This window comes from Elephas maximus, chromosome 24, assembly GCF_024166365.1.
Source record: "Elephas maximus indicus isolate mEleMax1 chromosome 24, mEleMax1 primary haplotype, whole genome shotgun sequence".
Taxonomy (NCBI): domain Eukaryota; kingdom Metazoa; phylum Chordata; class Mammalia; order Proboscidea; family Elephantidae; genus Elephas; species Elephas maximus.
In genome coordinates this window covers 33,476,616-33,489,674 of record NC_064842.1, presented here as the reverse complement: position 1 = coordinate 33,489,674, position 13,059 = coordinate 33,476,616, and the positions used below count along the sequence as shown (strand labels likewise).

Sequence of the window (13,059 nt, the reverse complement as noted above, 5' to 3'; positions counted from 1 at the left end):
GCGGGAGGGAGGCGGGGAGAGGATCCCCCAGCCAGCCCGGCGCTTGCTCTCCACCTGCCCGCTGCATCTTCGCTCGGCCAAGGTCAGAGGCGCCGCAGGAGCAGTGGCTGCAAGCCAGGGAAGCAGGTCACTCTCGGTCTTGGGGAGAAAGCTCTGAGTGCAGTCGGCCCCGCGACTGCAGGAGAGCCGCGCTCTCTGGGCCTGGCCCCGGCCGCGTAAAGATACCAGCGGCACCTCGGCTGGTAGCGGCGCCCTTGTTCGCACAGCCTGGAAATTAGGCTTCCACCTTGCGTGCCCGAGCGCTGTCCACCGGCTCCTGGTGCTGAACCCAGTCACACAGCCGAGAAGCTTGCGCACCTGCCTGCTCACCTACCAAGCGGCCCCGTTTTGAGGGGAGGGGCAGATTAAAAGGGAGCTCCCGGGCAACTGGCTGCCCGCTGGAGCCGAAGGGTTGAAACAAGAGAGCTGGCAATCGGCAGCCCGGCGGCTGGTCCTGATGTGGAGAGGAGGAGCGCTCTGCAGCCGCGGGCGGCGCTAGTGCTGATTCATCACAGAGAGCTCCTCGGCAGGCCACGGTCAGGGCAGTGAGGTGGGACTGGCTCCGGACTCTAGCCGCAGATTGAAGCCTCGGGGTGCAGGATCCCCACGGGTAGGTGAGGACTCCCCTCCCCTCTCTTGACCCTAATCATCTTAGGGCGGTGGCCACAAGACAGAGAGAGGGGCGTGCCCTCCAGCTGTAAAGCAGGCATGCCGGTGTGATGCTCGCCGCCTCCTGGCTTACCGGTGCTAACCACGCTTGTCCTCAGCCGCCGCCTCCGGAGCTTCGACCATTCCCACCCTCCCCTGAACAACTAGGGCCGCCCGCGCAGAGATGGAGGAGGAGCTGAAGTGCCCGGTGTGCGGATCTCTGTTTCGGGAGCCCATCATTCTGCCCTGTTCTCACAACGTCTGCCTGCCTTGTGCTCGCACCATCGCTGTGCAGACCCCGGACAGCGAGCAGCACCTGCCCCAGCCGCTCCTGCACTCCCGGGGCTCGGGACTGCCGGCGGGCGCCGCCGCTGCGCCCCCTTCGGACTACGACTCGGCGACTGGCCCTGCCTGCAGCGGAGGCGGCGGAAGCGCAGCTGGCGGCCTTAGCGGCAGTGGCAGTGGCGGAGGTGCAGGAGGTGGCGGAGACCACGCGGACAAGCTGAGCTTGTACAGCGAGACAGACAGCGGCTATGGCTCCTACACTCCAAGCCTCAAGTCCCCCAACGGGGTTCGCGTGCTGCCCATGGTGCCGGCGCCCGCCGGCTCCTCGGCCGCAGCGGCCCGGGGCGCCGCCTGCTCCTCGCTGTCTTCGTCCTCTTCTAGCTCCATCACGTGCCCGCAGTGCCACCGCAGCGCCTCCCTGGACCACCGCGGCCTGCGCGGCTTCCAGCGCAACCGGCTGCTGGAGGCCATCGTCCAGCGCTACCAGCAGGGCCGCGGAGCCGTGCCGGGGGCGTCCGCAGCCGCGGCTGTGGCCATCTGCCAGCTGTGCGACCGTACCCCGCCAGAGCCTGCCGCCACGCTCTGTGAGCAGTGCGACGTGCTCTACTGCACTGCCTGCCAGCTCAAGTGCCATCCGTCCCGGGGACCCTTCGCTAAGCACCGCCTGGTGCAGCCGCCTCCGCCGCCAGCGCCCGCCGAGGCTGCGGTTGTCCCCGTAGGGGCGGCCCAGGGCGCCCCCAGCGGAGGCGGTGGCTGTAAGAGCCCAGGAGGCCCCGGGGCGGCGGGGAGCAGCGCTGCTCGCAAGTTCCCCACGTGTCCGGAGCACGAAATGGAGAACTACAGCATGTACTGCGTGAGCTGCCGAACCCCTGTGTGCTACCAGTGCCTGGAGGAGGGCCGGCACGCCAAGCACGAGGTGAAGCCCCTGGGAGCCATGTGGAAGCAGCACAAGGTGAGCAGCTGCTGGGCAAGGCGCGGGCAGCAGGGCGCGCAAAGGAAGAGAGTGCGAGGGAAAGGGGTCCTTGGTCTATTCCTTGAGAGTTGGCAGAGAACCGGCCAGAGGGACAAGCAGGGCTTACTTCATTCATTCATTCCTTTTGTCAGTCAGTCTTTCGGCAAACACTTAATGAGCTGGGCGTTGGGGATGTTAAGGGAATGGGAAGATGACTTACTAGGTCTTCTCCCACCTGAGATTTGATTCTACACAAAAAGGCAAAGGCAGATGGCCCCTCCTGAGTTAGAGCATGCAGCCTTCCTTCCTCCCTCTGAAAAGATTATTTTTTGAAGTGCAGGTATTACCACTGCTGCAGGAAAATGTCTGATGCCTTCCTGCAATTGGTTAATCTGCTCTCAAGGAAGGAAGGACTCTCCCAGCCCTCACTTGAAGAAATGCACTATTTCCTGCAGAGTAGAACCCCCGTCGGCTTCCAGAGGAGAAAATTTCCTATTCTCTCAACTTGTCTCCAGCACTTTCTACCCCCAGAGGAAAGACATGATTCCTCATGGACCTTGTGGTGCCTCAAGTCTGTTGAGACTTTGGGTGTGTGCCCCTTTAAGAAGGGAGTGTCATTTTCCCCAGAGATTTACTCGGGCAGTAGCAATGTGAGTAGCTCCGACAGTGCGGAAGTGTGCAGAGTAAGCTCTTGGTAAGACAAACCCTCACCCCTGCAGGCTGCACACACACACAGGCCTTCTTCCCGGAGACTTGCCTGAAGGGGGTATGCCAGTCCCCAGGTGGGAATGGAACACTCCCTAAAGGCAACTTCCATGAACTTGTAGCTGACAGTGTATCTGATATGGAGAGACAGAGAGAAGCGCAAAATCCATCCAGGCCCTTTATCAGGCCTCTTGGGAAAAGCAGGCTCAGTTCTTCTAACTAATTTTCCACCAGAAAGCCTAAGCTGAGCAAGTGAACTCCCTGCCACCAGAGATCAATGAGTCAGACCTGGAAGAATTAAAGTCTCTTATTCAAGAGCCCCTAACTGCATTTGCAAATTCAGACACCTATCATTCATTGGCTTCTTTCCAGTAAAGTGTCACTTGCCAAAAAAGGCAAGAGGCCTCCAAACTGCCCAACCAGAAATATGTATTATAATTGAGAAGGAAAAACACAGAAATTAAAGCATTTTGTCAAAGCTGGCATCATCTATCCAATGGGAAAAAAGGGGAGCACAGATGAAAGGAAATGAAGAGATTAGCTGTTCCTATGTAGATTTGCTATATATATGTATAATATATGTATGTGCTACAGTTGATTCCAACTCTTACGGACCCTGTGTACAACAAAACAAAACATTGCCCAGTCTTGTGCCATTCTCACAATCTTTGTTATGTTGGAGCCCATTGTTGTAGCCACCCTGTCAATCTACCTCATTGAGGGTCTTCCTTTTTTCACTGACCCGCTACTAATACATGCCATATATATTTGTTCATAGGGTCGCTATGAGTCAGAACTGACTCGCCAGCACCTAACAACAATGTAGCATGGATCCGTACATACATATGTAAATTATATAAATTTCCTATACATAATTTTGTAGGAGCCCTGGTGGTGTAATGGTTAACCACTCAGCTGCTAACCTAAAGGTCAGCAGTTCAAACCCACCTGCCAAGGCTCGATGCTCCGGAGAGACCTGGTGATCTGCTCTCAGAAAGATTACAGCCTAGGAAACCCTATGGGTTAGTTCTATTCTGTCCTACAGGGTCACTATGAATCAAAATCGGCTTGATAGCACACAACAACAATATGTGTAATTTCATCAGCTACAGTAAGCTTATGTTTTTACTGTAATTTAACATTTGTAAATCTTTATGGAAGCAGACTGCCACTTCTTTCTACTGCAGAGTGGCTCCTGGATTTGAACTGCAGACCTCTTGGTTAGCAGCCAAGCGCTTTAACCATTGTGCCCAGGGCTCCATGCTTGGTGAAGTAGAGGGTCAGCAAAAAAGAGAAAGACCCTCAAAGAGATGCGTTGACACAGTTGCTTTAACAATGGGTTCAGACATAGCAACGATTGTGAGGATGGCACAGGACCTGGCAGTGTTTTGTTCTCTCGTTGCTATGAGCCAGAACTCACTCGACAGCACCTAACAACAACAACGTTTTTTAAATTTAAAAAATGGAAAAGGAAACAAATGGGGGGATACTGTAGAGACATTTTTGGTTCCCATAACTAGGAATGCTACTGGCATCTAGTGGGTACGGGCCAGGGATGCTACATCCTACAGTGCAAAGTCCCTAAAAAAAAAAAAAAAAAAATTACCTAGCCCCAAATGCCAGTAGTGTCTCTTTTGAGAAACTCCACTCTGCAGTTACAAAGACCTGGATTCAAATCTCAGGGTTTGCGATTTACTAAGCTGTGTGAGTTTAGGTACAAACTTTACATGCACTGATGAATAATAATGATAACTGTTGTAAAGATTAAGTACAATACCACTGTGTGTTTAGTCTCTAGTGTAGTATCTGATCCATAGTATCTACTAAATGTTCTTTGTTATTTTTATGGTCTTAACATTTAAAACCACTAGACTTGCAATAGCTACAGAGCCACAGTAAAGAGCACTTATTTGACCTCCCTGAGCTTACCTCATTGGTTACCTGGAGAAAACTCATGCTGGTGGTTTGTAATGTTGTTTGTGCAGACTCCTAAAACGGTGCTGTTAGTTGTCACTTGTATGAATTTTGCTGCGTATTGTTTCACAGTAATTATAGCTGCTTTACTTTTTTCATCTTACTTATTTTATCTTCTGAGTGAAGAGACATCATTTTACAAATGAAATCATTTGTAAAGAGGCGGTGATCAATTACCAAGACAAGACATGTAGGTTCTAAATCTAACTTTCAGATTTCATGAGCTGTTAAATTTTCACAGCCTAGAGGTCTGGAACTAATGCTGGGTGTTACCACTCAAATCTTCAGAATTAATGAAGAGGAGGAACCAATGTGAGCTGAGACGAGAGTTCACCACCTTAAGAGAGATTCAGCCTCTTACATGAAAAAGCGAGTTGGATAACAAGCTATGGTTTCCAGAACCAAGGTTGTGCAGGGAAAATCGCTGATCATCCTTGGTTTGGCACGAACAACAGTTTTTTAAAAAATTCTATCCTCAACCAACATTGCAGAGTTATGAGGAAATATGGAAAATACATGTGATATTTTGGTATCTGTATCTGTTCAATAGGATGGGGCAGTGTAACCTCTAATAGCCTGTGGGAAACATGGTTATGCAGAATCTTGGGTCTCAGTTTTGTATCTAGTGCCACTGCTTCATGGAAGAAGCCATGAAACAGTTTTGTGAAAGCCTATTTTCAAGAATGAACAGAAAACTCTGCTGGTCTGCTTCAGCAGGTGCTGTTTTTCTACAGAAAAGGGAATTATTGAGTGCTTATTATGATCATCTGAACTCAGGGCTGGGGAGCAAAAGAAAAGGTAAATGAGGACACCCTGGTGGATCGCATGGTCTTGGTTTGTGGGTAGGGGAGTATACCACCCTTGTGAGTTGTGAAGGTGGCTACTTTCGAAAGATAAACTAGAATGCTCAGTTTCAGACGCCCACTATGGCAGTTTGAGTTCTTTAGTAAAACTTAAAGTCTCTGGCCTTTTTTTTTTTTTTAAACTAACAACCCCCAAAACCATGGCCAAGCCTTGTGTGGTAGCAGAACTAGAATTGGACCATGAGCATCCATCCAACAATGCTCTGGTTGGGAAGCCTTCATCACACCTTCATTCCTTCCTGGTGTGACTGCAGCTCGCCATCTGATCAGGAATTTTTAAGGTAAAGAGGCCTCTATGTAACACTTAAGTCTATTTTAAAACAAGACTGATTGTCACCTTTTAAAGACAGTGTAAGAAACTTCAGAGCTTAGCTAAACACATTTTTATGTGAGTCTCCTGGAAGAGGATTAACCGTTTCAAAGGCTTTCTGATACGAAGAAACTATCTTGTGAAAGACAAGCCAGGGAAGGACATAGGACAGCTCTCCACAAGAGCATTGGGCTTTTTGCCTGTTGATTAGGAAGTGCTAGTTGTCCTGAAGACAGGGGAGGGTTACTGGGTGCTGTATCTCTTCTCCAGTTTGACATGTCACTGGATGTCAACAGTCTCCTGTCAGTCCTGCTCTGGGGAAGATTCTGACCTATTTGGAACAGATAATTAACCCTGAATTAAAAAAGGTAGAAGTTGATTCCTGAACTGAGATTAGGAAATGCTGAATGAGCCCTTCATTGAGAGCCACTGAGAATACAAGGGTGTTTTTAAAAAAAAATCTCATGAATACCCCAGGATTACTGTCCTGACTCAGAACTTCAAAGAGCAAAGGTGGCAATGTGGCCTGGAACACTCAGGAGGACAGGTCTTCAGATCACTCCTGTGTCCTGAGGCTCTGCCAAAGAACACTGGATTTCTCAGTAGTTTCTTATATTTTTTTTTCTTATATTACAGTGAAACCTGTGAGAGCCGGAACTCGGGGGACTGCCTTGTTTTTCCAGAACTCACAGATCTTCCAACTTTGATAGGGTGCAGGGTACCACTTTTCTATAGCTCTTTGTTAGTGAAAAATACTTGAGTTTTCCTTCTCAGACAGGTTTCTGCGTTACGCAAATTCTGGCTTTTGCAGGTTTTACTATATTTTGTAAAAGCCATAAAGAAAGTTGTTTAGCCTCTAAAGCCTCGGAAGAAAGACCTCCTCCTTCGAAAGACATTTTATAGGCAGCTCCTGTCTGGAGGCGAGAGGAGAAGGCAGCCTGGGACAGGAAGGAGCTGGTTGAATGGACCCGGGAAACACAGGGTGGAAAGGAGGAGTATGCTGTCGCATCAGGGGAAGAGCAGCCAGGCCAGGGTTCCATAGCAAGCTGTGTATAAGCTTTTGTATGAGATACTGACTTCAATTGTAAACTTTCACTTAAAACACCATAAAAAAAAAAGGAACACGTTACACAGAAGGGACAAGGACAAAACATGTACTATGATGACAGCATGTCTGTTTTATTACCTGTAGTTGTTTTTCTTTATTATACTAGTAGGAAATATATTGTTGAAAAATTATAAACTACAGATGTAGAAATTAAATATTGTCCCCAAATTCCAATTTATAGAGAAAAATGCTTCTAACATTTTGGAGTTTTTCTTCTAAAATCATACGGCATATTTATTTAACTTTTTTTTTTAACAATACAAAATAAATATTTTTCTGTCAACCAGTGTACATAATTTTTGAGGGCTGCATGACATTTCATCATAAGGATTTTTACTTTATTTAATCAACATCCTAATGCTGAATCTTAGGTCATGTTCAATCATTTGCTGTTATAAACATTTTTCTAGTTAAACGAATCCCCATACCCTGAATTGTTTCTTTAAAATAAATTTCTAGACATGGAATTGCTGTGTTAAAGTGTGCCTGACTTTAAGACTGATTAATATTGCCAAATTTCCTTCCATAAAGTTTATACCTGTTTATTCTCCCAACAGTAAAAGAACATAAATAATAAAAAGTAATGTGGGCAGAGAGCTATAGGGAGAAACAATAAGGTGAATTGTTTTACTTCTATTCATTTGGTTTCTGTTTTATATTATTTTTAGGGCAATTTTTAAAAAGAGGATCATGAGATTTTTATATTTTTAACTACTGGCTAGGGATTTGCCTTCCCTAACAACAACTACTACCACCTGACCAAGCACGATGCCTTTTCTAGCAATTCCTGGGTAAACTAGGCAGGATCTGTGCCGTTGTCTGTTGAAGTTCCTGCTCCTTTAGAGTTTCCTGGGGATCATGTTCGTGAAACGTCTATGGTGGGGCCCAGGCAAAGCTTATCAATTAAAGCTGTACAATTAAGGTGGCTTTCATTCCTGAGCAATCAGTGTTTCCTCTAGCATGTGAAGAAGACACAGCAGTCCATGGCTTTCTGTACTTTTCAGTCAAAATATTCAATTGAATAAACATTCTTTGAGGACCTACTGTAATCCAAGGGCTGTACTATGTGTTGTGAATACAAATAAAAGACCACAGCAGAGCTCACAGCCTAGTAGAGGCGAGGGATAATCTTACAACCAACCTAATATAAATAAGTGCTGTATTTGTAATCTGAATAAAGTGATGGGGGAACAGTGAGGAGAAGGCAGTTAACTTTTTTTTTATTAAAAAAAATTAATGGACCAAAAAATAAATAATATAAATCACTTGTTCCATTTAAAGCTTTTTGCTTTGGAGTCAAAGAATACTCCTGTTTTCTTTTTGTTTGCATGTGTTTGGAATATTTTTGCCCATCCTTTTACTTTCTGAATGGTTTTGATTTATATGTAAACAACATATAGTTTTAGATTAGTAAATAATAGGAATTTAGCTTTAGACCCTATACCAGATATATTTATCCCATGTGCAATAGACACAGGCTTAATTCTTGTTACAACTTTTATACTATTCCTGTTGTTGCCTTTGTTTTCTTTTACTCAAGTTGTTTTTCTTCCTCACAACTTGTAAATCTTAAATAGTCGTCTCAATTTATCGGATTCACAAAATATTATGAAAGGTGGAGCAATTAGCACAACATTGTCTCACCCTCTCCTCTATCCCAACTCTAACTCCCTGATATGTTGACCATGTCAGAAACTTTTGTTATGGTCAATTATCATTGCGTTTATATTATTTAAGTTCGAGTCATTATTTATTCGGTTCTTACACCTGGTATTTTCATGCTTCAACCTCTTCATTTGGATTCATTGTGGAATTTTCATGCATTCATCTTTCAGTTGACTAAATTGTTACTTGGTTGCAAGTAGATTTTTCAGTGAGGTTTGTGAATGCTGTAATTTCTGAGCTTTGGCACATTTCAGAATGTCCTCACGTTGTCTTTTAATGACACCCTGATCCAGTCACATTATCCCTCCTTAACATTCTTAGACATTGATCTTTTACCTTCTGAATTATATTCAGAATATTCATTTTGTCGTTGAAAAGTGTCAGACTGAACCAATTTTATTTTACCATTAGAGATGGCCTGTTGTTTGTTTTTTCCTGCTTACATATGAGTAGGATTCTTTATCTTTCAGGTTTGGTAAGATATATCCCCATTCCAATGACTCTACTGAATTCCTTCCAGTTCTATGCAATTATATGGCCTTTTGTTTTAGGAAAATCTTCTTGTATTATATTTCTGAGTGTTTCTACTTTTCCATTTATTCTATTCTCTTCTTCTGAAATACCGACTTTGACTATGGTGGCTCTCATAGCTTCCATCTTGTCTCTAAGCACTATGATCTCTATTCTTTTCCACATTGTCACGTAATTTCCTCAAACTTATCCCTCATCTAACTGTCTGAGATTTCAGAAGGATTGATGCTACGTCTTGTGGCTCCTAATGAGATTTTCATTTATGAAACGATTTTTTTTCTTCTATTTATTTCCTTACAGGTATAAGCTTACTTTCATATCCTCCTGTTACCTTCCCTTTGATTGTTCGGAATCACATCGTTGCTCTCTTGTCTTTTTCAGCACTTGTTCTCTTTAAGTTTTTTGACAGCAGGATGCTTTTGTCTAAAATTCTACTCTGATGTCTGAAATAATTCTTCTTTCAAGGTATGTTTTTTGTCTACTTTTTCTTGTCATGTTCCTTTCCATATTTTCTATGCATAGGTCCTGTTCTGGGTCTTTTCTGTTCATTACTTATCTTTGAACGGGATCAGTTTGCTCTGGGCCTACTATTTGCCTGTAAACACATGCAATTTGCCTCAAAATTACAAGCAGCAATAAGACTGCTGGGATGAGGACTCTACTATTCAATCCAACAGAGTCATACACACAATAAACTTACACAGTTTGGTAGTTAAAAACCATTATGATTATTTGCAGAAGGTGTCATGGATTGAATTGTGTCCCCCAAAAATATGTGTATCAATTTGGGTAGGCCATGATTCCCAGGACTGTGTGATTGTCCACCATTTTGTCATCTGATGTGATTTTCCTGTGTTGTTTTTTTAATGGGATTAGCGGCAGTTATGCTAATGAGGCAGGACTCAATCTACAAGATTAGATTGTGTCTGAAACCAATCTCTTGTGAGTCTTGAAAGAGCAAAGCAAGCAGAGAGACAGGGGGACTTCGTACCACCAAGAAACGAGAGCCAGGAGAATAGCACATCCTTTGAACCCAGGGTCCCTGCTCTGAGAAGCTCTTTGACCAGAGAAAGGTTGATGACAAGGACCTTCCTCCAGAGCCAGAACAGAGAGAAAGCCTTGCCCTGGAGCTGATTCCCTGAATTTGGACTTCTAGCCTACTAGATGGTGGGAGAATAAATTCCTCTTTGTTAAAGCCATCCACTGGTGGTATTTCTGTCATAGCAGCACTAGATAACTACGATAGAAGGTAAACAGTAAACAACAAGAACAGATTACTTATAGAAAGCAAACAGGAACCAACAGGAACAGATTTGAGGTTATCCGGTCCCCTACACCCCTACAAGTACGCCACTTAGCATCATAGGAGAGGAGTCCACTTATGTCTAAAAGGGGACTTGCTCACCCTTCCCAAATTATCTATGTCTATTTCTGTATCATTGGATGGGCACACCATGGACCAGGTATCAGTCGAATCTCTCTCTCAGCAGGTGTGTCGTCAGGTCAAGTGCTGTATGGCTGTTTTTGTTTCTCTGTCTCTCTCTGTGTCTCTCTCCGAGGATTTTCTTGGTTGGGTCTGGACCCCTGTGTTAGCTGGTCCAGCACTCAACCAGGAGCTTTGGGACAACACTGGGTCAGTGCCAGGGGTAAGCCCCATTACCACAGCTCTTGAGGCAAAACTTTTACGAGCAATCCTTATATGGCTTGTTATGTTCAAGCTTCTGCTTTACTGGCAACCTCCTGCATGGAGGAGCCCAGCTCCGTTGGTGTACCTGCCTGGAGGTGCCAAGCTCTGCTCTGTGAGCTGACTCTGCCCACCACCACTGTCTGCTGGTCTCGTGGTTCCCACCACTCACACGGCTGTTGCTGTTTCTCTGCTGCTGGGCTCTGCTGTGCTTGCCATCATTTCTCTCAATCTTCAGTGTTATCGGCTCAGTGAGCATTACCAGCTCAGTGCTGTAGCCCTTGACCTATATTATAGCTCTTCTAGGAGGTTCTCAGTGTAGTCCCCCATGTCCAAAGTACATGCTTCCCTCCTGGTTCCTGTTTATCAGGAAGCCCCATCAGAGCCTCCACGTTCTAGGCTTTTTAGCAGTCACCAGGAGGGACCCCTACCCATCCTGGAAAATGTCAGACCAGGTGGGTCTTCCCCAGCCAACCCTGGTAAAGGTCAACTGCTTGGGGGAGAGGGTGTCAGCCAATCTATATAAATGTGGATCAGAAACTGACCAATCCTTGTAAGACACTTGTGTGGATAGCAAACTGACCAATCCCTTGCAAACTGCTTATGTGAATATCAAACCAACCAATCTTTTAGCAGGTTGTGGCCTGACCAATCATTTGGTGAGAATTACAAATCCAGGGCCAGAAAGGCCACATAAAAGAAAAGCCATTAAAAAGCTATTGCACCCCCCCCCCCAAAAAAAAGACTCTTCTCCCTCCTTACATATCAGTTGCCGTTGACTTGATTTCAACTCATGGGTACTTCAGGTGTGTCAGAGTAGAACTGTGCTCTGTAGGGTCTTTTAGGGCTAATTCTTCCAAAGTAGATTGCCAGGTCTTTCTTCTGAGGTGCCTCTGGGTGGGCTTGAACCTCCAATCTTTTGTTTAGCAGCCAAGCACTTAACTGTTTGCACTACCAAGGGACTCCCCTATTCACGTAGGTAGGACATGTATCAATGGCTTGTAAATGCTGTGCAGCCCTTTGGCTGGTGCCACAGTCCACCACACCATGGTCGGAGGCGCTCATGGTGTGCCCCATTTTGCCCCACCCAAGGCAGTTAATTTTGACTGGAAGTTTGGAAGGAGGTAAAGAGCAGTGAGGGAAAGTTTGAAGAGAGATAATGCTTGAACTGAGAATGAGTAGGAGTTCTATTACTCAGGAAAGAGAAGAGGAAACCTAAATGGATAGCACTGTGCAACGCCTTAAGAAAGATTTAATCAATCGGTCTCAACCCACCTGGAGCAAAGGAGAATGAAGAACACCAAAGACACAAGGAAAATATGAGCCCAAGAGACAGAAAGGACTGCATAAACCAGAGACTTCATCAGCCTGAGACTGGAAGAAGTAGGCGGTGCCCGGCTACCACTAATGGCTGCCTGACAGGGAACACAACAGAGAATCCCTGATGGACCAGGAGAAAAATGGGATGAAGACCTCAAATTCTAGTAAAAAGACCAGACTTAATGGTCTGACGGAGACTGGGGGGGCCCCAGAGGACATGGCCACTGGACTGTCTGTTAGCCCGAAACTAAAACCATTCTTGAAGCCAGCTCTTAAGACATAGATTAGACTGGACTATATGACATAAAATGATGTCATATAGTGAGGAGTGTGCTTCTTAGCTTAAGTAGACACTTGAGACTACGTGGGCAGCTCCTTTCTGGAGGTGAGATGAGAAGGCAAAGGAGGACAGGAGCTGGCTGAATGGACAAGGGAAATATAGCCCTGAGGGGAGTGTGCTGTCACATTATAGGGAGACCAACTAGGGTAACATAACAATGTGTGTATAATTTTTGTATGAAAAACTGACTTGAATTATAAACTTTCACTTAAAGCACAATAAAAAAAGAAAGAAAGGTGCATAAAATCTAGTTCCTCCTTTCAAGCAGCTTATTATCTGCTGGTAGAATGCCAGGCATTAGCATATATTCAACTTACATAAAACAGAGGTACACTGAGAAATATGATGCCATTTCTGCAAACATATTAAGTGAATTTGATTACACATTTGTCTTTGGTTGAGTTCCTCCAAGAGCAGATCAAGACACATACTTGGGTGCAGGTAGTTTACTTGGAAGGTGCTCTCAGGAAGTGCACGTGGAAAATGAGATGAAAATGACAGGGAATCCCACTGAGAAACTACATTTAACACATCATAGAGGTTGGGGTGTTCCTGAGTGGTGCAAACAGTTAACATGCTCAGCTGCTAGCCAAAAGGTTGGAGGTTTGAGTCCATCCAGAGGCATCTTGGAAGAA

General features: G+C 45.4%; 1 protein-coding gene across 2 annotated transcripts in view; it reads left to right on the top strand.

Annotated features, from left to right (window-relative positions):
• Positions 1 to 871: 871 nt before the first annotated feature.
• TRIM67 (tripartite motif containing 67) overlaps positions 872 to 13,059 on the top strand; it is a 71,194-nt gene continuing 59,006 nt past the window's right edge. The window contains exons 1-3 of one of the 2 annotated variants that reach the window (XM_049868647.1): positions 872 to 992; positions 1,110 to 1,639; positions 1,703 to 1,924. In XM_049868647.1, coding sequence (XP_049724604.1) covers positions 872 to 992; positions 1,110 to 1,639; positions 1,703 to 1,924 — 873 coding nt within the window. Of the gene's footprint in view, positions 1,925 to 13,059 lie in introns of both variants that reach the window. The other variant, XM_049868646.1, reaches the window with a different exon arrangement.